This window comes from Nomascus leucogenys, chromosome 11 (assembly GCF_006542625.1).
Source record: "Nomascus leucogenys isolate Asia chromosome 11, Asia_NLE_v1, whole genome shotgun sequence".
NCBI classification, from domain to species: Eukaryota; Metazoa; Chordata; class Mammalia; order Primates; family Hylobatidae; genus Nomascus; species Nomascus leucogenys.
In genome coordinates, this window is record NC_044391.1 from 36,793,225 (window position 1) to 36,816,156 (window position 22,932).

The 22,932-nt window shown below is 36.7% G+C and overlaps 1 protein-coding gene across 1 annotated transcript in view; it reads right to left on the reverse strand.

The window, feature by feature from the left end:
• AGMO (alkylglycerol monooxygenase) overlaps positions 1 to 22,932 on the reverse strand; it is a 336,276-nt gene that overhangs the window by 155,049 nt on the left and 158,295 nt on the right. The window contains exons 6-10 of the mRNA XM_003252592.4: positions 15,530 to 15,596; positions 12,655 to 12,720; positions 12,489 to 12,568; positions 8,670 to 8,804; positions 6,715 to 6,831 (exon numbers count right to left, since the gene is read on the reverse strand). Coding sequence (XP_003252640.2) covers positions 6,715 to 6,831; positions 8,670 to 8,804; positions 12,489 to 12,568; positions 12,655 to 12,720; positions 15,530 to 15,596 — 465 coding nt within the window. The remainder of the gene's footprint in view (positions 1 to 6,714; positions 6,832 to 8,669; positions 8,805 to 12,488; positions 12,569 to 12,654; positions 12,721 to 15,529; positions 15,597 to 22,932) is intronic.

A 22,932-nucleotide genomic window follows, 5' to 3' on the forward strand; every position in this document is an offset into this window, starting at 1 on the left:
TAGACAGAGAATTAACAAACATATGCAGCACCTGAACTCAGCACTAGACCAAATGGACCTGATAGATACAGTCAGAACTCTCCACCCAGAAACAACAGAATTTACATTCTTCTCATCGCTACATGACACATAATCTAAAATTAATCACAAAATTGAAAGTAAAACACTACTCAGTAAATGCAAAAGAACCGAAATCATAACCCACATTCTTTCAGACCACAGTACAATCAAATTAGAAATTAAGACTAAGAAATTCACTCAAAACCATACAATTACATGGAAACTGAATAACCTGCTCCTGAATCACTTTTTGGTAAATGATGAAATTAAGGCAGAAATGAAGAAGTTCTTTGAAACTAATGAGAACAAAGTCACAACATACCAGAATCTCTAGGACACAGCTAACACAGTGTTAAGAGGGAAATTTATAGCACTAAAAGTCCACATCAAAAAGTTAGAAACATCTCAAGTTGACAACCTAATATCACAACTAAATAACTAGAGAAATCAAGAGCAAAGAAATCCCAAAGCTATCACAAGACAATAACCAAAATCAGAGCTGAAGTGAAGGAGATTGAGACATGAAAAACCGTTTGAAAGATCAACGAATCCAGGAGCTGTTTTGGGGAAAACATTAATCAAGTAGAAAGACTGTTAATTACATTGATAAAGAAGAAACAGAAGATTCAAATAAACACTATCAAAAACAACAAGGAGGTTATTACCAATGACCCCACAGAAGTACAAACAACAATCAGAGAATATTATGAACACTTACATGCACGTACATTAGAAAATCTAGAAGAATTTCCTGGATACATACACCCTCCTAAGACTGAACTAGGAAGATATTAAAACCCTGAAGAGACCAATAGTGAGCTCTAAAATTAAGGCAGTAACAAATAACCTACCAATCAACAAAAGCCCAGCACCAGACAGATTCACAGCTGAATTCTACCAGAGGTATAAAGAAGAGCTGTTACCATTTCTACTGAAACTATTCCAAAAACTTCAGGCCAATATCCTTGACTGACAGCAATGCAAAAATTATCAATAAAATACTGGCAAACCAAATCCAGCATCACATCAAAAAGCTTATCCACCATGATTAAATAGGCTTTATCCCTGGGTGCAAGGTTGGTTCAACATACACAAATCAGTCAATGTGATTCGTTACATTAACAAAACTAAAGACAAAAAGCATATGATTATCTCAATAGATGCAGAAAAAGACTTTCTCTAAAATTCAACACCCTTTCATATTGTTCATTTTCAATAAACTAGGTATTGAAGGAAATTGCCTCAAAATAAAAAGATCCGTATAAGACAAACCCACAGCTAACATTATACTGAATGGGCAAATGTTGGAAGCATTCCCCTTGAAACCAGCACAAGACAAGTATGCCCTCTCTTACCACTCCTATTCAACATACTATTGTAAGTTCTGGGTAGTGCAATCAGGCAAGAGAAAGAAACAAAGGGCAACAATAGAAGAGAGGAGGTCAAACTATCTCTATTTGAATACGACGTGATCCTCTATCTAGAAAACCCCATGGTCTCATTGCAAAAGCTTCTTAAGCTGGTAAACGACTTCAGCAAAGTCTCAGGATACAAAATCATATGCAAAAATCACTTGCGTTTCTATACACCAATGACAGTCAAACTGAGAGCAAAATTAGGAATGAACTCCCATTAATAATTGCCACAAAAAGAATAAAATACCTAGTGATACAGATAACCAGGGAGGTGAAAGATCTCTAGAAGGAGAGCTACAAAACACTACTCAAAGAAATCGGATATTGACACAAACAAATGGAAAACCATTCCACGCTCATGGATAGCAAGATTCAATATGATTTAAATGGCCATATTGTCCAAAGCAATTTATAGAATCAACGCTATGCTTATTAAACATTCTTCACAGAACTAGATAAACATTGCCATTCTTCACAGAATTAGAAAAAACTACTTTAAAATGCACATGGAACCAAAAAAAGAGCCCAACAGCCAAGACAATCCTAAGTAAAAAGAACAAAGCTGGGGACATAACATTATCCAACTTTAAACTATACTACAGGTCTATAGTAACCAAAGCAGCGTGGTACTGGCACAAAAACAGTCACATAGACCAATGGAACAGAACAGAGAACTCAGAAATAATACTGCACAATTACAACTATCTTATCTTCAACAAACCTGACAAAAACAAGCAATAGGGAAGGATTCCCTATTCAATAAATGGTGCTGGGTTAACTGCCTAGCCATATGCAGAAGATTAAAACTGGACCCCTCCCTTACTGCATATACAAAAATTAACTCAGGATATATTAAAGACTTAAATGTAAAACCTAAAACTATAAAAACCCTGTAAGACAACCTAGGCAATACCATTCAGGACACAGACAAAAACAAAGATTTCATGATGAAGACGCCAAAAACAATTGCAACAAAACCAAAAATTAACAGATGGGATCTAAACTGAAGAGCTTCTGCAAAGCAAAAGAAACTATCAACAGAGTAAACAGACAACCTACAAAATGGGAGAAAAGTTTTGCAAACTATGCATCCAACAAAGGTATAATATCAAGCATCTATAGGAACTTAAACACATTTACAAGAAAAAGACAAGCAATCCCATAAAAAAGTGGGCAAAGAACATGAACCTTTCAAAAAAAGACAAATGCAGGCCACAATCATATGAAAAAAAAAGTTCAACATCACTGACTGTTAGAGAACTGCAAATCAAAACCACAATGGTGTACCATCTCCCACCAGTCAGACTGGCTATTATTAAAAAGTCAAAATATAACATGCTGGTCAGTTTGTGGAGATAAAGGAATGCTTATACACTGTTGGTGGGAATGTAAATTAGTTCAATCATTGTGGAAGACAGTGTGGAATTCCTCAAAGACATAAAGACAGAAATACTATTCCACCCAATAATCCCATTACTAGGTATACAAACAAGGGAATATAAATCATTCTGTTATAAAGTTAAATGCATGCATATGTTCATTGAAACACTATTCACAATATCAAAGACATGGAATCAACCGAAATGCCCATCAATGATAGACTGGATAAAGAAAATGTGGTAAGTATACACCATGGAATACTATGCAGCCACCAAAAAGAATGAGATCATGTCCTTTGCAGGGACATGGATGGAGTTGGAGGCCATTATCCTTAGCAGACTAACACAGGAACAGAAAACCAAATACTGCATGTTCTCACTTATAAGTGGGAGCTAAATGATGAGAACACATGGACACGTCAGAGGGGAACAACACACACTGGGGCCTATTGGAGGGTGCGAGGGTGGGAGGAGGAAGAGGATCATTTTACTATTGGGTACTAGGCTTAATACCTAGGTGATAAAATAATCCATACAACAAACCCCTCATGACACAAGTTTACCTATGTAACAAAACTGCACATGTACCCCCGAACTTAAAAGTTTAAAAAAATTAAGATGGCTTTTCTCAATACATTATTCAATAATCTCTGTAACAACTTTCTAAAAATCTATTTAGCAGGACACATTGCATACACTATTGGATGCCCAGCCAAAATATATCTCCCATTTATTTTGTACTAATACTGTGCTGATTTCGTCCAGGTATATACAAGGAATGTGCTCAGGGGGAAGTGAGTACCACTGTATCCTGAGGGCAAGAATTATACTTGGTATAATTCACTCATGGTTAATTCATGACCTGATGTTAGTTATTGGTTTAGTGTGGGCATGTCCTGAAAAATGAGGCATGAAAGGAAGTTCGCTCAGAAGAAATGTATCTCGGTGTGTGTTTTCCTTCTTAAATAAAATGAAATAAAATTAACAAGATGCTCTAGAAGTATTGAATTTGCTGCCTTTGGTCAAAAGCTGTAAAGGCAGGATGACTGGAGTTATTGCAATTATTTTATGATAAAATCCAAAGGAAATAGAGAAGCCCTTTTAGAAGCGCTGCATGTTTGAACTGCTGAAGTAATCAATCCTGGAAACACTTGCCATATTCCAGACAAATTTAATTGAATATTCTGTTTTTTTAGAGCAGAAGACACCTAATGGACACTCCTACCATAGATATCTTAATTAAAATGTTATCCTACAGGCATGTTTATATGTCACTAGGTATTTATAAATGATTAAATACTTTTGAAAACAAGTTCAAATCACCTATTCGTGTGATAACATCTATTATGTTATATAGATCTAACATTTGTTATTTTTGCCTACTTGAGCCTATTTGCCTTTTTCTATAATCTATCACCTCAATTTTTTTTTCAAGCCACTCTGTTCTTCTTCATAGACCATGAGGATCCCGTGTAGTTAACCCTGCCCTCCCATTCGTAGGCTGGGTACATAATCTAGGACCACATACATAGATGCATTCAGTGATGTACAGATAAACCAAGCCACAACATCAGGCTCAGTTTGGGTATTTTCACTTGTGGGGTTCTTTGAATGGCAGTATTTTTCCTAGAGCAAGTTGGTAGCCATCTTGCCATCATGAACGATCACAGTTTATAGGAGAATTTGCACTCAGAAAAGCATAGCTGCAGGAAGGAAAGAAGATTCCTGATGACGTTATTTGCCCTCTTGGTTCCAGCTCTGTCTGAAGAAGCAATAGTCCCAAACTTTTCAGTTATGTTAGTTAATAAATCCACTCCGTGTTGAATTTCTGCCACATACAATAAAAAAAAGTCCCACCTAACACTCCTGCTTAAAAGTCCTGCTCAGGACCTATTTCAAGAAGCCTCCTTTCCTTATAATTAACTATATAAATCATACGGAATATATAGAACTGTTACAGTGGCATCATCATACTTAGATTATTACACTGGTACCTAATTAATTAAAATAATTCCATAGGTCTTATATTGAAATTATTGATAATCCTAGATTAGATTCATTTTTCAGCATATATTATTTATTAATTTCTTTTACTTATGGAGTTTTTAACTAGATAGACTGATGCCTGTCAATAATACACATTGTTCTTTGAAAAATGATTTATTATTCTCTGTATTCACTGAATGTTAATCCTATCTTTATTCATTTAAGTTTTTTTCCTGGATTGTTGTATTTTTCTTTTTAGGCTTTTCCACAGTTCTTCATATCTGAAGGTAACATCTCTTCCATGTTTTTAATCTGTTTATCTATTGCCTTTAGCACTGTGTAATGGATGATTAATTTAGTCCATCTATTTTTTGTTTGTTTGAGACTGAGTCTCGCTCTGTCCCCCAGGCTGGAGTGCAGTGGCGCGATCTCGGCTCATTGCAAGCTCTGCCTCCCAGGTTCATGTCATTCTCCTGCCTCAGCCTCCTGAATAGCTGGGATTACAGGGCCCGCCACCATGCCTAGCTACTTTTTTTTGTATTTTTTAGTAGAAACGTGGTTTCACCGTATTAGCCAGGATGGTCTCCATCTCCTGACCTCGTGATCCACCTGCCTGGGCCTCCCAAAGTGCTCGGATTACAGGTGTGAGCCACCACGCCCGGCCTCAATTTAGTCCATCTTTTAATGCACTAGTTTAAGCTGCTATGTAAGTTACTGAGTGTTGCATGCTAGTTATTATATTTTTATATTTTAAAAGTTTATTACTTTAAAAATGACAGGACAACTATCACAATATATGTTCAGTTGCCTCACTGGATTCATATATTGTCAACATTTTTAACTCCTTAGGAGTCTTTCCATTTTTGCTAGCTGTTCTGTGCATTTTAAGAATTTTATTTTTTGTATATTTTATCCATCAATTTTAAGTGTCCTATACACCTGAAAGAATAGGGGTATCTTCACCACCACTTTGCTACACCTGTTTCTTTCCAATATAACTATTATTCATAGAGTTACCATGTAACCTTCAACATTCCTGATTGACTGAGGTTTTTCACGGGGTGCATATTTTATTGGTAACAAGGTATAAAAACAGCATTTTTTTTAACTCACCTGTGATTCTATTTTCTACTTCACCTACTTACAATTTAGTTACCTTACTGCTTTCATGTACCTTTTTGAGCTATTGTAAATTTTTAATGAAGAATATAAAACAAATCTATAAAACCAAATACCTGTTTTTCTCTTCATTTTTTTTGCAATTTACAGCGTATTTTTATATACCTTATGTTATTTTTGCTCTTTCCAAAACCTAGGTAGTATGACTATTCTTTTGTGGCCAAAAATGACCCCGAAAGTGGCAATCCCTGAACTAAATCCTGGTCTACTGCTTTTCTATTTGCACCAGACAAATTGGAATATTCTGAATGTTTCAGAAATGACAAACTAAAGGAATTAAACTCTACACTGAAAACCCTTTAAAGTAATTCTATCAGGGAATTATATAAATGAAGGTAAATATGTTGAAACTGATGAAAAGTATGCTTTCCCACACATTTAATTCTGACTTCTGAAGTATTTTTATTGTAATTGTTACAAAATTTGTTTATGGCAAGTAATTTATTTATCACACAAATTAACAGCATACCACTTGGTGAACATTCTACACAGAAGCATTTTGGATAGAATTAATTCATTTACGTTTAGTAGTCCAGAAGATTTGTTTTACCTGTTTAAATGTGAGACGTTGCCAAAATTACAACAGACAACTACAGAGAAGAATATACGGCAGCCTTAATATGGGGAGCTTATTTTCATTGTCAAACAAAGTAACAGATAATGTTCTCACACTATTTAAAATGGATATTACTTACAGCTGTATCTGCAAAGGTCTCTTCATAAAATGCTAACATCAGAGCAAACTGTACAACTGTATATATCTTTAATAGCTGAGATGAAGATGATGAGAAGGGAACTTCTTTGCCAGTGACCTAGGTAGACAAGAACCATTTCCTTTATATTGCTCCAGACTTATTTCTCTTACTGAAATTCACACTAAGAGAGAGATTTGAAAAAAAGTATCTGCTATTTTTTTTTAAAAGACAAACATAATTTTTAAAAATAGAAACATGTCGGTAAGTTAGGAGACTTTTTTTCTCATTTTGAAAGCATTACAATTATGATGTAGTCTGCCTTAAAGAGCAGCATAAGAACTAATTCAGCAATATGTGCAAATAATAAAGAGAGCCAAAATGCATGGGATGGATCTTCCCTATTTGATAATACATCCATGATCATATCTGGCGGCAAAAGCAAAGTAAAAGAAAAAACAGAAGGTGCCAGATGCGGTGGCTCACGCCTATAATCCCAGCACTTTCAGAGGCCAAGGTGGGCGGATCATTTGAAGTCAAGAGTTCGTGACCAGCCTGGCCAACATGGTGAAACCCCATCTCTACCAGTAATACAAAAATTAGCTGAGCACAGTGGCACACACCTGTAATCCCAGCTACTCAGGAGGCTGAGGCAGAAGAACTGCTTGAACCTGGCAGGCAGAGGTTGCAGTGGGCCAAGACTGCATGACTGCACTCCAACCTGGGAGACAGTCCCAAAAAAAAAAAAAAAAAAAAAGAGGGTGATCTTGGCAGTATAGGTAATCATGCTTCAAAGAAAAATACTATTTTATTGGTAACAACTTTTCTAAAGTTATTTATTGGAAACTTTGGAAAAGTTGTTTCCAATAGACTACGTTTCTACTCTAGCATTTGAGTTTCCCCAAAATGCTACACATCTGTTTTTTTAATGCAGAATCCAGCACTCATATAACTTTAAAATACTGTATTCACTTTGAGTTATCTATTGACAAAATGAAAAATAATAAATCGATCATAGCAAACAACTTTTTGGAGTTGAAATATAAAAATTATTTCACCTATATCAAGTTGGTGGATTGTTGCGCAATGAATTGTGAAAATAAAAGGGCCTGGGAAACTTATTCCTAGTGGCTTTGGTAACTGAATGAGAAAATGTCATTATTTAGATTAGGATTTTTTCAAAATAAAGTATTTAAATAAAACATCTTATTTTATTTCCTTGAAACATCACAGGCTAACTTTTGTACACATAGTATCAACCTTGAAATTAAGAGTAGTTTACCTTTCCTATTGTTTCTGCATTACTATACATTTATTTGATAAGAAATCACAACTTATATTCTAAATGATTAAAAAGAAACTTCTCTTTCTTCCCCAGAAGAGTAATTTTGGGTTAAAACTGAATTTTTCATTTGGGTTCTGCTGTTTTAAAGATCTATCTTTTTTATTTTTGGTTTTCAATGTGGTTTCTGCGTTTAATTCTTCTACTCTACTATAAAATGAATACAGTTATGGTTTGACCCAAAATCCACAGTCTTAATGTGACTTTAGATACATCTGTTCTGGGGGCCTCAGTTTTTCATGAGTGGAGTTAAGTTTAGACTGGCTCATTCCTAAGGTTCCCTCCATTTCTAGTATTCTAGGACTGAGCCGCATGTATTTGTGAAGTTATGCCGTACACAAAGGCAGGCGTTAAAGTCGATATGAAAACCAGCCTCTGCAGCACTGCTGCACAATCTGTGCTCCTAGGTAAAAGGCAGTGTTCACCTGGGAGAAGGCACTCCTTTAATTGGCACATAGTTGGTGGATACTCATTAAGTTATGCACCACAGGACTGCATCTGACTGGGGAAACATCTTTTCACAGATTTGCATGAAAACAGCGTATGTACAGGCTGGCTGTAGACCTGACAATATGAGACAATCTTCACCATTTCCATTTCTGTGAACTCTATTTACCTCTGGAATTTCTTCACTTAGACCAAGTCTTGGTTTACCTGGACCCCATCCTGGTCCTTTAAATATGACAGAAAACTTATTGAAGAATCCAGGTGTGGCCCAGAATGTAGTCCATATGGAAAATAAGTGATGGAACTAGAAAGAATAAAAAAAGAGCTTATTTCACATAAGATAAATAGGACAGAAAGATTAAATACCAAAAATTATGTATATTATTTAATTGTTCAAGGTAATTTACATATTTAAAACATGTTATGCCTGATTAGAGCAACAGAAATTAATGTGTAATTGCATTCCATGCTGTAATCTATTCTATGCACTGTGCACCATTAAGTGCGTTGTTGTCAATATTTCTAAAGTTCAATAAAATTATAATTTTTAAATGTAAAAACAGGGCAATTGTTTAGACAATCAGCAAAGTAGGAAAAAAATGAGTTAAGAGGCTTTGCTTCCAATGGAATTAACTAGCACCCTGTGCACTCAACATCCCTCCCTAATGACACCTTTTCTTTTTTATTTTTTTCAAGACAGAGTCTCACTCTGTTGCCCAGGCTAGAGTGCAGTGCAGCGACTTTGGCTCACTGCAACCTCTGCCTCCTGGGTTCAAGTGATTCTCCTGCATCAGCCTCCTGAGTAGCTGGGATTACAGGTGCCTGCCACCATGCCAGGCTAATTTTTGTAGTTTTAGTGGCGAAGGGGTTTCTCCATGTTGGCCAGGCTGGTTTTGAACTCCTGACCTCATGATCCACCTGCCTCAGCCTCCCAAAGTGCTGGGATTACAGGCCTGAGCCACCATGCCCCGCCAATGAAACCTTTTCTAAGTGTTGCTGAGTGGATACAAAAGTTGAACTTGATAACATATAAAGATTGCATATCTGTTTAAAAATTTAAAATATAAATATTTACTATATTATGTTACAGCCAACATATATTCATAAAATTACTCTAAGTAGTTTGTGATACTAGACTTCTGAGTATTAAATAGTCTATATTGTATAATTAGAGATCGAAAAGTTTGCTAACTGAGGCAAAAGTTCCCCTTGAGTCTCATAGCAGGAATCCACATTCTTTAAGTATCATGCATTTCACATGTATAGAAGTTAAAAGTGTGCCCATGTGATAAATGTTCAATAAATGTTCGCCGTTTATGACATATATATGATCATAATGCACCGGGAGACTAAAAAGACTCCTAGGGATTGAGCATCAGCTATAGACTCTAGAGATGAGTTCTATGATAATTATAGAAATAAATTAATGGAGAAAGAGGTTTTGGCTCTATCAGAATTTGTGATTTTGCTAGTTTTCAATGAGTTGAACCATTAAGATTATAAAAAATAACTTAAAGTTGCTTAAAATATCACAATAAGGAATCTGAAGCAATTCAGAAATAATTTAGAACATAACAATTTATGCCTAGTGTTCCATTATTGGAACCCTAAGCATGTGGGAGTTATTTATATCCTACTGCTCAAGGTCATCGCCAAACTCTAATTGGAAAAATTCAAAAAATTGCAACCTCAGGCATAAATGGGTTAATGGAATAGATCTGAGGAATAGGTAAATGTTAGGTGGAAGCTTCGCCTGGGGCTTTGCAATAATAATATAGAAAACTAATGTGCGTAGAAGTTATAATGTACATTAATATACTTAATTTGTGATTTTGGAAACTGAGTACAGTTCTATCATTCTGGACACAAGCCATGAGAAATACATGGTAATGTTTTAAAATAAAATATTGTTTTTCACTTATTTATTTCCCAATGCTCTGAAAATGTGTGATGCCAAAGGAGGGCAAGGTGAATGATTTATGCCTAATAATAGGGAAAACAAACAAACAAAACCCTGTGTCTGTTGGAAGCCATCCTAAGTTGCTTTGATGCCTCTGCAGAATAGGTGAGAAATTTACCTGTATATAAAGGAATGGACGTGAAAATAAGTGAATGTCTTTGTAAGTTCAAGTATTCCTAATTATCACAACTTGCCGGCTTGACATTTCTGACAATATAAGTGAATATGTAAAAGACTAAACCTTAGACCCACTTGTGACAATTACTATGCTGAAGGAATGTGAGGGGAAAGACCTGGAGAATTGAACCTAACACAGTTTCAGCAGCTGTCCATAAATACCTGTGATTTTCTGACCACCGTTCCTCTCAAAATACTAATCATCCCACTATGTGTGCAGCTCTTACTGTATTTAATATTCACTTTCTCAGTCTGTCTCAATTATAAACGCCCTTTTCCTCAGCAAGATTGTACACTCCCAAAGCCTTGCTTCTGAAAGAAATCACCCATCAACTGGCAGCACTGGCATCATATAGGGGCTTGTTTAGAAACACAGGATCTTGGACCAGACCACAGAACTACTGAACACAATCTGCATTTCAGTAGGATCCTCTGATTAACATGCACATTAAGTTTGCAAAGCTCTGCCCCTGGAGGATAGAGATGAAGGTGTCTCTTTTTTAATGACTGCAATAAGGAGACAACTCCTATATGAAGAAAAGAGAGCTTTCAATGTAGTATTTCTCAATTGGATTTACACAAAGCTTATTATTAATAAGAAAGGATCCAAAATGTTTGCTTATATTCTCCTGAGATGTATCATATTCTTAGTAAGTTTAATCAAGATAGAGACACAGAGAGAAATGCCATATAGTTGATAAGAAATAAGAGAGATAACCACCTTTCTTATTTTGATGTACGAGATTAAAATGCCTTTCACTGAACAACTGAAGGCAATTTGTTAAGGCCTTTTATGTAAAGAGGCAGCACAGCGTATAGGTTAAATTGAGTTAAGCAAATCTTGAGCTTAGCTTTCAACCCACCTTGGTTAAGTTTACAGCTAACAAGTTTTCTAACTTTGGGTCAATTATTTAAATTCTAGCAACCTTGGTTTCTTCCAACAGAAAATGGGAATGAAAAGAGCCACTACTTTATAAGGTTTTAGTAATAGCTACATTAAATATTTTTCTGCTGCACTGTTAGCTGTTAGCAGTGCACATAGTAGAAGCTCAATAGATGTCAATAATTTTGTTATTTCAACTTTCAGTGAAACTCGAAGTATTCTGGAAAAGCTGACCCAACATGAGCCAGTAATTTCCTCACCGAATGTTGTAACCAGTCCCCTGTACAGAGCTGTCATTGACCAGCCTCTTCAGCTTTTCAAGTATTCTTATCTTTCTCTTATTTACGAGTGCCTAACCCCAGGAGTATTTGTGGTGGTCTGACTCTGACAGATCAGAGCTTCACAGACATTCCTGATTTCTCTAGTGCCAACCATCGAGACCAGTGAACAACCAGTACCACATGTCTAACAGAAAACTGGTCCAGTCCGACAAGTCTTAGCAAGTGAGGTAATGCACAGACTTAACCAATCTGTAATAGTTCCTGACACTTGGGTCCAAGAACAGTAACGCAAAGACCTCACGTTGAATTTTTAACCAGAGTCATGCACCCTGGAAGCAAATATTTTTCTTACTGTGGGATCAGCCTTAATTATACATGTTACTACTGCTCCTACTGAATACATGAATATATTTCAGGTCCATTCTGAGAAAGGATATGTTTAGAAGCCACTTTATTTTTCATTCTAGGCCGTAGACATATTTGAAAATTAGTTGTTTTAAAATGCATTTTGCCTGATTTGATTCAAACTTTTGCTTCTGCAATAGTTATTTGTAAATTTTTTAATAGTTAAAATTTTTTTTCAGGTTAGTGTAATATACTTTCACTTTTCAACAGCTGATTTTTCTCTTAACTATAAGATTTATGAAATGATATAAATGAAGAAAGAATAAAAAACAAGTATGTTACCTGCACTTTGATTGGTTCAAATGTATTAATGGGATGTGTTAAGCCATATACAATTTTTTCATTTTCTGCTTCAAATGTCCCTGGAAGATAAATATTAAGGATATGAGATTTGGCTTCCTATAAAGTGAAGGAGCTGATTTTTTTGATTTTAATATATTTTACTTACCAAAAATTCTATCCCAAATAATAAGAACACCAGCATAATTTTTGTCTATGCAATAACGATTTCTGCCTGAGACAAAATATTAGAAAATATTTTTTTCAGAAAAATAGTTCTGCTTTTTGATATACTTTCATCTTGTTTTTAGAATATATTCATAAAATTCAGATTTAAATAAGGTTATAATTTCCCTGGGAATGTCTTCTCATTTACATCAGATTTTATTCTCTAATAATGGAATTTTTATTTTTATTTTTCAATTAATTATACTAAAAAGGGGAAGTGTTTTCTTAAAGCTATATGTAAGCTTTCTTGTCAATTTTTCAGTATAAAAATTGAATAAATGTAAATAATTTTTTCAGGACCATTAAAGAATAAAAATTAAGAATTAAATGATACCAAAAATTATAAATGAGAAATAAAATAAGGAAACGATGTATGTAAATGTGTCTTTTTTAAAATTTTTGATGGGATGTCTATCCTTTTTAACTGCATCTGTTTCAGGAAGGAAATTTTCTACTTAGAGTGACACCTGACTAGTTTCTTTAAGATCATAAAAGCCATAGTAAAAAATAAACTACCCTTAACTTTTTCAAAACTCATATATTTTTCCTGCCGCTAAATGATTATAATGCAAATAGCTGGTCATTATTTATTTAATATTTTTATAAAACTTAAGTAGACATGATGATATCCACGACTGTAAATCTAAAGAAAAAGAATAATTAATTAACCAAGCCACTACCCCAAGAAACTCAACTATCCTGTGTTCCCATTCCTTTGCATGGTTTCCATGCATGCAACCACACATTTGAATGCACGGATACAAGGAAAAATCTCCCGTAGTGTAAAAGTAGAGAGAGATTGGCAGAACAGATGCAGACACCGTTGCTATATACACGGTTTAAATAATGGTTCTGAATTAGTAGGGAAGCGTTTTGCCCCTTAAGGAACATTTGGCAATTTCTGGAGACATTATTGGTAGCCACACCTGGGAGGGGATACTAATGACATTTAATGGTTAGAGGCCAGTGAGGTTGCTAAATTTCCTGCAGTGCACAGAACATCCTCCACAACAAAGAAGTATCTGTCCCAAAATGTCAATAGTGCTGACGTTGGGAAATCCTGATATAAGCAGGCCTGGGCATGGGAAAATGAAGTCAGAGGAAGTAGCAACTGTTTCATTTTGTAACGTGGACTTGTTCTTCTCGACTTCTTATATTTCTTTTTATTTTTTAATTTTTTTAAGGGATTATGTCCCAATAAACCATCTAAATTAAAAAACACTGAAAGTCAAAAATGCTTTTAGGCTGGGTGCAGTGACTCAGGCCTGTAATCCCAGCACTTTGGGAGGCCAAGGCGGGCAGATCACGAGGTCAGGAGTTTGAGACCAGCCTGACCAACATGGTGAAACTCCGTCTCTACTAAAAATACAATTAGCTAGGCATGGTGACTGGCGCCTGTAATCCCAGTTACTTTGGAGGCTGAGGCAGAAGAATCGCTTGAACCCGGGAGGCGGAGGTTGCAGTGAGCCAAGATCACGCCACTGCACTCCAGCCTGGGCGAGCGACAGAACGAGACTCCGTCTCAGAAAAAAAAAGCTTTTAAATACGCCTAATCTACTGAACATCATAGCTTCGCCTAGCCTGCCTTAAATGCACTCAAAGCACTTACATCAGCCTGCAGTCCTAGACAAAAATCATGTAATACAAAAGCCTATTTCATAAGAAAGTGTTGAATATCTCACATGGTTTATGGAATACGGTACCGAAAGTAAAAAATAGAACGGCTATGTGGGTTCTCGAGGTATGGTTTCTACTGAACACGGATCACATTTGCATCATTGTGAAAGTCGAAGAATTAGAAGTCGAACCATCATAACTCAGGGACTTTCTGTCCTCCCTGGAGTTGGAGAATGACTGTTCAGTTTGGAAGAGGAAACCACCTGTGCCCTCTGATCTGGCCTCTCTCCTTCTGTGGACGCCTGTGCTTTTACTCTGCTCCCTGCCATAAAGATAGGGACCTGGCTCTTCTTGGGAAGGCAGGGAATTCAGGGTTGCTGAGGAAGACTGGAAACTTATAAAAACAAAACAATAGCATTTACTAATGTATTTATTTTACTGGCTTCCTTCTCTCAGTATTGTTTGTGAGATTTATTCATGCCGTTGCATGTAGCAATGGTTTGGGCATTTTCATTGTTATATCCTTCTCCATTACCTGTATAATATAAAATTTATCTATTCTACTGCTGAAAAACATTTGAATTCTTTCTATTTTTTCTATCACAAATAATGATGATATGCACATTGCTATATAGGGCTTGGGGTACACAATGTAAACATTTTTGTTGTTACTTAAGTTGGTGTCTTTAAACCTTAGGCACTCGCCACTTGGGATTTTCTCCTTGTCAGGGAAACGCAGCTTATACTGATTGTTCAAGGCCTTAGGCAGGAAGGTGAAGTGTCGTTTATTGGGCTCTCCTTAAATCAAAAGTTTTCAAGACCACTAACTCTCTGACTATAGATAGGAAAGACCTTCAGCACTGGGTCAAGGAGTAGCCTTTGACAGAATCCTTTAAAACATAAAATGGGTATTTCCTCAGCTGGTTAACTCATTTTCTACTACAGTGGAGCTAAGATTTAGGTAGAAAGAAAAATCCAAAAGTCAGATAGATAAATCCCCCTACCCCACCACACCCCACCAGTTCATACTTTGGAGATGAGGCTTGTACCAAAGAAGATAGAAAAGAAGAAACTACATTTATTTGTAAAATGTATGCTGACTATATTGGGAAACTGTGATTAAATGAAGTTAAGGAAAATAATAATGCGATTTTTAAAGAAATGAAGAAGAAAAGAGAGAAGAAATAGAACTTCCTTACCATGATGAACCCTATGATGGCTAGGAGTATTAAGAATCAGTTCCAAAGGACCAAGGTTATTGATGACCTGTTTAAAACAGAAAGAATATTTAAACATATAGTTATCATTAAATGCGTATTAGTATATAAATACATTAGAAGCTCACATAAATTAAGAGATATTGCGAGTTTCAGGGTTGGTATCAGAGAGTGGAAAAAAGCTCCTCTGAAATCTGGAATTCATATAAAGACAATAGTAATCTCAAAACTCTATTCTGAGAGGCAGCATGGTGAGTATGGTGTCATGGTTAAGAGCTAGGCGACTTTCAGTTCAGCTCCAAGAACCTCCACTTACTACTGTGTGATCCTGGGGAAATGACTAGGTTTTCATATCTCAATTTTCTCACCTTTAAAATGGAAATAGTAACATATCTACATAATAATGTTGTTCTGAGGATTATGAATGTTACTGTATTACACACCACTATCACCAAGGCACATTTCCCTTAGATTTCATGTTGCATTATAGTTTTTGCCTTCAAACTATAGCTTTATTTATGGGAGCAGGGTATAACTAGGAGAGTGAAAACACTGTTATGATCTCTGGAGTTGTTTCACCCTGTAAATCAGCCATGCAGCAACGACTATTGCATCAGTAATCTACTGCATTAAGGTGATCCTACTAATTCAAATAGAATCCTAAATCATCTCTTACCTTTAGAGGCATCGTCTATCATTACATCTTAGAGGCACAATTCAAAGTCAAATATGTAAAAGGGCCTTTTTTCACACTTAAAGTTACTTCAATATCTAGTGCCTAATTCTCACATTTCTTAGTAAGAATTCCCTAGTTCTGAGTTTATAAATTCTAAAAATCATAGAAACCAGGTAGGTGTAATGAAAAAAGTACAGCAGCGCAGACGTAAGACATTTGGTATGTTATATGAATAATATTGGACAATTTGAGATCTTCCACCAACCATGGCAGATATCAAGATATTTTACTTTTCTTTATTCACAATCTAAACTGATTTGTTAGAGCCTACCAATGACAAAAATCAATACATTGTCATGATATTTTAAGACATGACTCACTTTTAGGGTTAGCTTCCGTTTGGAGGACATATGAGGAATAAAGAAATGAGTTAAATGATGCTAAAGGGCAAAATAGTCACTGACAATTATGACATCGATACGAATTTGCTAAGTCAGTGTTGCGGGAAGAAATAGAGATGGGACTGCTTAAGATAAAAAATTATTTAAGATACATAACTAAATTTAAGGTGTGCACTTTTAGATATTGATTTGAACAAACCTAACATAAAAGACATTTTATAGGCAATAAAGAAAAATTTCTCATAAACAGGGTATTAATAGGAAAAAATATTTTCATTGGGAGTTATAATGGCATTATCATATTGTTAGAAAATGCATTTGTTTAGCGTTGTATAACTGAAATATACACGACAGCGGATCCAGATTTTGCTATGAAATAGTTTGGCAATGAAAAAACAAAGAAACAAAGGACAACTGATGCAAATGAATCAAAATCTTGAGTTTTGAAACAAAATGATGGCGATATATAAATTTATTGTTATTCTAATTTTACGAATGTTTGAAAAAATTTAAGTTAAAAATTTAAACAGAACTGCTAGTAACGTCCATAAATCCTCACTAATCCAATTGAAAATAATTTAAATTGCCTAAGTCTCTGACATATCTCTAATTCAAAACTCTTTATCTAGCAGGGTTTGTTTTTTGGCAATCTGGCATTAAAACACCCAATTTACAGTTGCTCAATAAATGTGAATAGGTGGGGTGACCATATCCCTCAGCTTGTGGCATCACGTACCCTCTTAAAATGGAAGCTGTGGCAATGTTGCCCCATGTCAATGCGGATCCTTCTCTGGGACAGAAGCCATCATCATCATCTCCCTATTAGGCACATTGTTTACCCACCTGAAAGAGTTCTTGTCTTTCTCCCTGTTGCCCAGCTGCGAAGGGATTTCCACTTTCCATTTCAGAACGGACAGAAATATTTGCATGCAAAAGACTGTATACCTTGTTTTATATGTCAATTTAGCCGTCCCTCGTCCAGAATTGGTGGGTTCTTGGCCTCGCTGACTTCAAGAACGAGGTCCCGCGGACCCTCGCGGTGAGTGCTGCAGTTCTTAAGGGCAGCTCGTCCGGAGTTGTGTCTTCCGATGTGTCTGGAGTTTCTTCCTCCAGGTGGGGTCCTGGTCTCGCTGGCTTCAGGAGTACAGCTGCAGATCTTCGCAGTGAGTGTTACAGTTCATAAAAGTGGCTCGTCGTGAGTTTCGTGGGTTCAAGTAATCTTGCTGGCTTGAAAAGTGAAACTGCACACCTTCCCGGTGAGCATTACAGCTCATAAACGCAGCAGGAACCCAAAGAACAAGCAGCAGCAATACATATACTGCAAAGAGCAAAACAACAAAGCTGCCACAACGTGGAAAATGACTTCAGCAGGCTGCAGCTGCTTGTTCCGGTCGCCTACTTTTATTCCCTTATCCGGCGTCCACCCCCCCCATCCTGCTGATTGGTCCATTTTACAGAGAGCTGATTGGTCCATTTTACAGAGAGCTGATTGGTCCATCTTACAGGGAGCTGATTGGTCCGTTTTACAGAGAGCTGATTGGTCCATTTTGATAGAGTGCTGAGTGGTGTGTTTACAAACCTTTAGCTAGACACTGAGTGCTGATTAGTGCGTTTGGAATCCTTTAGCTAGACAGAAATGTTCTCCAAGTCCCCCCACCTGATTAGCTAGCGACTGAGCGCTAATTGGTGTGCATTTACAAACGTTTAGCTAGACATAGACTGCTGATTGGTGCGTTTACAATCCTTTAGCTACACAAAAGTTCTCCAAGTCCCCACCAGTCCCAGAAGCTCCTGGCTTCACCTCTCACTGGCACCCGCCAGGGAACTTTGCGGCACCTATCCTGGGCACTCCCGCAGCCCAGAGGGAGCTCTCCCAGACAACCAAGGGGAAAAGAGGGGAAGCGAGAAAGAGACGCAGACCCGCCATCGTGGCCTACGACCCCGCGAAGAGGGAACGGCGGTCCGCGCATGGGACCCAGACACTGATCAAGCCCAGCAGGCGCCGGCTGGCCGCGCCTAGTGCGCGGCCCACCGAACCCGCACCCACCTGGAACCCGCACCCACCTGGAATCCGCGCCGGCCCGCGAGCGCCTCGCGCAGCCCCGGCTCCCGCACCTTTCTCGCCCTCCACACCTCCCCGCAAGCAGAGGGAGCCGGCTCCCGCCTCGGCCAGCCCCACAGAGGGGCCCCCACAGCGCAGCGGCGGGCTGAAGGGCTCCTCGAGCGCGGCCAGAGCAGACGCCGAGGCCAAGAAGACGCCGAGAGCCAGCAGGGGCTGCTAGCACGTTGTTACCTCTCACTACCTACCTTCCTTTCTTCCTTCCTTCTTTCTTCATCCATTCTTCCTTTTCTCCCCACCTCTCCCTCTCTGTCTTTCTCTTTCTTTTTTCTAATCTGGGGTGCTATCCACTATTTTTAAAGTTATTTCCATTAGAGATATATTTTGACCTCCAAACAGCAGAACTTTTGATTAATTCATACAATGGAGCTCGTTTATACACCAAAGATTATCTGTATTTTTAATTTCAGGAGTTTAAAATACTGTGAATATACAGCTCTTATAAGAGAATACATTCCTATGAAGTAAAGCATACACTGTTAATAACCAGGAATTGGAAAGAAGGTACAGATAAATAACCCTGTATTTTATTGGACTACATTGCTTTCTACTTGGTGAAAAACTATTTGTTAAGAAAAATGGTGAAGAGTAGAGAACAAGAAAGTGGGGATCCTCAGCAGTCAGGACATTGAAATCTGATGCCTTGGTTGGGCTTTGTATCTATGACAGAGAACTAGATGGGAAAGGAGAAAACCATTTTACCCTTGTTTGTCTCTTTGGTGCCTAACATGTGTTACAAAAACAAACAACAAATGTGGGTGGAGAAGACTACACTGACCAGCTTCTGCTCCCCAGATGCATTTCTGATCCTAGGCCCTGGCGTGTGTGCAGCCAGATGTAAAGCCACACAAATGGTGAGTGCATGCAGATGATTGGAGCCTTGGCTGAGTGCACTATTTTTTTTAATGGCAAGCTCTTTATTGCAGTGAAAATCTTTTGCTCCTGCAGGCTAAAGCACGGTGATATCAATATTGAAAGTTCGTTTTTAAAAAAATAGTTAAAAGCCAAGTACAACACAGTCAACCACAGATAAAATTTCCTGGTAGTGCCTATGAGTACCTTGGAGCTGGGGAAGACCACCTCTGAGTGAGAGATGATTCATCATTCCGACAGCCCAGTCAGAACCTCTCATGTAAAAAACTCTTCCAATTCAAAGTCATGGAGAATTCATTAATATTTAATAAGGGTTGAGCATAACGACTTAATTATCGCCTATTTTTTGCAAATTCAGGCATTTGGCAATTCGACAACATCTAGCTTTGAATCACTTCCTGAAAGTATGTTACTCTGGGAATAATTGTAGCAATTCTCATTTTTAGAAATTATTTGTATTATTTAGACATAGATTGGTTTATTTAAATTATCAAATTTTAGGACATACAGAGGGCTTCAATATAACATAGTCCAATACTTCATTATTTAAAAAAACCCATAAAACTGAAACTCAGAGAGGTTAAACTACTAGTTTAAGTTTAATCAGCTTGGAATAAGCCCTAAAGCCTTTCCGATTTCAGCTCATGAATCTTTCTACTTATCTATTACACTGTTTTTAAGACATACAGCAATTTTCCATTGAATAAAAATCATTTAAACTTTTAGAACTTTTAATAGAAAATGATAATTAATTCCTTTTGTATTTCATATTGGTTAAAATGATGCCAGGTATTTATAAAGATCCCAGGGATTTCAGCTTCTAAACCTCCCCATATGGTATTTTAGGAATTTTTGCTGCCCCTTTGGTCTCTGAAGCAATGCTCTAAATATTGTATTCTGTAACTTGTTTTTTCTTGATCTTATAACTCGAGAACTATGGATGCCTAGAAGGGCCGTGAAGGGGTCCAGAAAGTCAGGAAAACCCTGAAGTTTTAGATGAAATTTTATAAATAAGCACCTAAGGTATTTTTCTGGGGAGAAATTCTAGAATTTCTATTATATACTGAAAAGGAAACATGAGTCCGTAAAGCTTTAAGAGCCAATGTCCTAAACAGAGTTGACTAGGTTATTTCCTTTGCCTTTCTTAGTTATATTGTGTTGTCAGTTTACAGATCAGTAAAACCTGAGTGCTAATTTCTCACCCAAACTTCACAGAAACTTAAAACATTTTTGGGGGCACATTTCTTAAAATTGTTAAATTTTTCAGACTATTTCTTAAGCTATTTTATTTGTATAGTAACAAATTATAAATATATAAATAATACAAATAACAATTTTGTAACAGTAAGCTCCATGATGATTCACTTTCATTCAACAAAAATGCTCTGGACAATTTGTTGGAATGATCACAAACTCCTCATTTCTTCCTCTCCAATCTCTGGCGAAAGTGAGGAAGAAGAGTTAAATATAAAAGCAAGAGAAGAGGGAGCCATGAGACCATCGTTATCTCATTATGTCATTTCTCCTGACCAAAAATAAAATGAAGCCAAATAAAAAGACTCCTTGTAATGAACCAATGTCCAAAACTTTCAGAGTCCAAAGCTGTTCACATTCTTTCTGGATAGTGATTTCTAATGTTCTCTTTCTTCTCCAACTAAGACCTTAACCTTCTATCTTAACATTTGGAATCCTGCTTTCTTTTCAAGACCAATTCTCCAAGCACTCTTCTTGATTTTTCCAATGAGAGTTTTGTTTTCCTTTCTCTGAATGCATATTGAGAGATCATTAATTCTCATGTCTTCCAGTTCTGTGTGCTAGTTACTTGTTTTCATTTCTCATACTATATTACAAGTTTCATGAGGATAAAAATTGTGCCTTACCATTCTCTGTGTCTCTCAGGTCACATACAACATTGCTTACACATCGTGATTGTTTGACAATAATATATTCAATAGATAAATCCCCCTTACTCCTCTCATACTCATTTCTTTATAGCAGCGGTTCTCAAATTGGGGTGATTACCACCCCCCCAGGCAATTTTGGCAATGTTTGGAGATAATTTTAGTTGTCATAACTGGGAAAAGTGCTACTGGCATCTAGTGAGCAGTGGTGGGTTTAGTGCTGTTAAACATTCCACAATGAATAGGACAAGTCCCCATAATAAGAATTATCTGGTGCAAAATGTCAATAGTGCTGAAGTTGAAGAATTCTGTTTTGTGGGTGTGAGTGTCTTTCTGTGCTCCAGACCTTTACTGTTCAGGAGGAAAACACTGTATAATTTCTGTGTTCTAATCTGGGAGTTGGTGAGAGGGATGTCGTAGGGAGTGAGTGTGGTGGTCATTACCAGGACCAGAGGCAAAGCGTGAGTCTGGAACTCTTGGAGTTTGAAGCCAGGAATGAAAGTCCAAGCATGATCTTTGATCAAGTGAGTTGAGCAAGTTAAGATAAAAAGCTAAAATGAAGGAGCCAAAACAAACAAACAAATAAACAGAACAAAGAGAAAATCACAGAGCAAAGAACTGTAAAACTGGATAATAAGGTGATTAAATTCTGGTGATCATTGGCAAGTGAGTGCCATAAATTATTTTTATGTTATCTGAGTTCAGTTTTATGAGAGCTTCAGTTTCAAATGAAAGTAGCCAGAGATGGAAAAGTGATTATGAAATTTCTTTTGAGAATCCTTATGACCCGCCCTACCCTGCACTCACACATTAAGTTGAATAATGTAGAGACCTAAAAGGTTAATGAAACTCCCATTGTATCTAGCTGACCAGTCTGAAATAATTTTCCTATGGAAATTGATAACCTATCTACATGTGATAAATTAATTAAACGCTTACTCTGATCACAATTTTTTTCATGATACAATTTTCAGAAGTTTTCTCACTAGCTTACATTACCTAAAAAATGTAATTCTGTGTCTTGTGTGTTTCCCATTTAAATTGAAAAATACTTTAGAGTTGAATTCTACAAAGCATCAAAATAAATATTCTAAATAAATGTCCTGTCTGAAATTATTTTTTATACAGTTAACTTATTCCATTCTATATAATTCATAATTATTTCTCTTGATTCATTTGATTGGCAAACATTGACTAGTTAGATTTTTGTGGCTTGGTTAAAAGTAGAGATGCAATTAACTGGTGATTTTAGTTAGAGAACAAGACTTACCTTCATCAAAAATATTCAGTTTGTTCAAAACAAATTATTTTGTTTGAATTGCTTGGAAATTTGCCTCCTCTTACTTCATTCTGACTATTGAGGTTGGAGAAGAGACTTTCTAAATATTGGGAATGTCACATAATATTTCTATTAT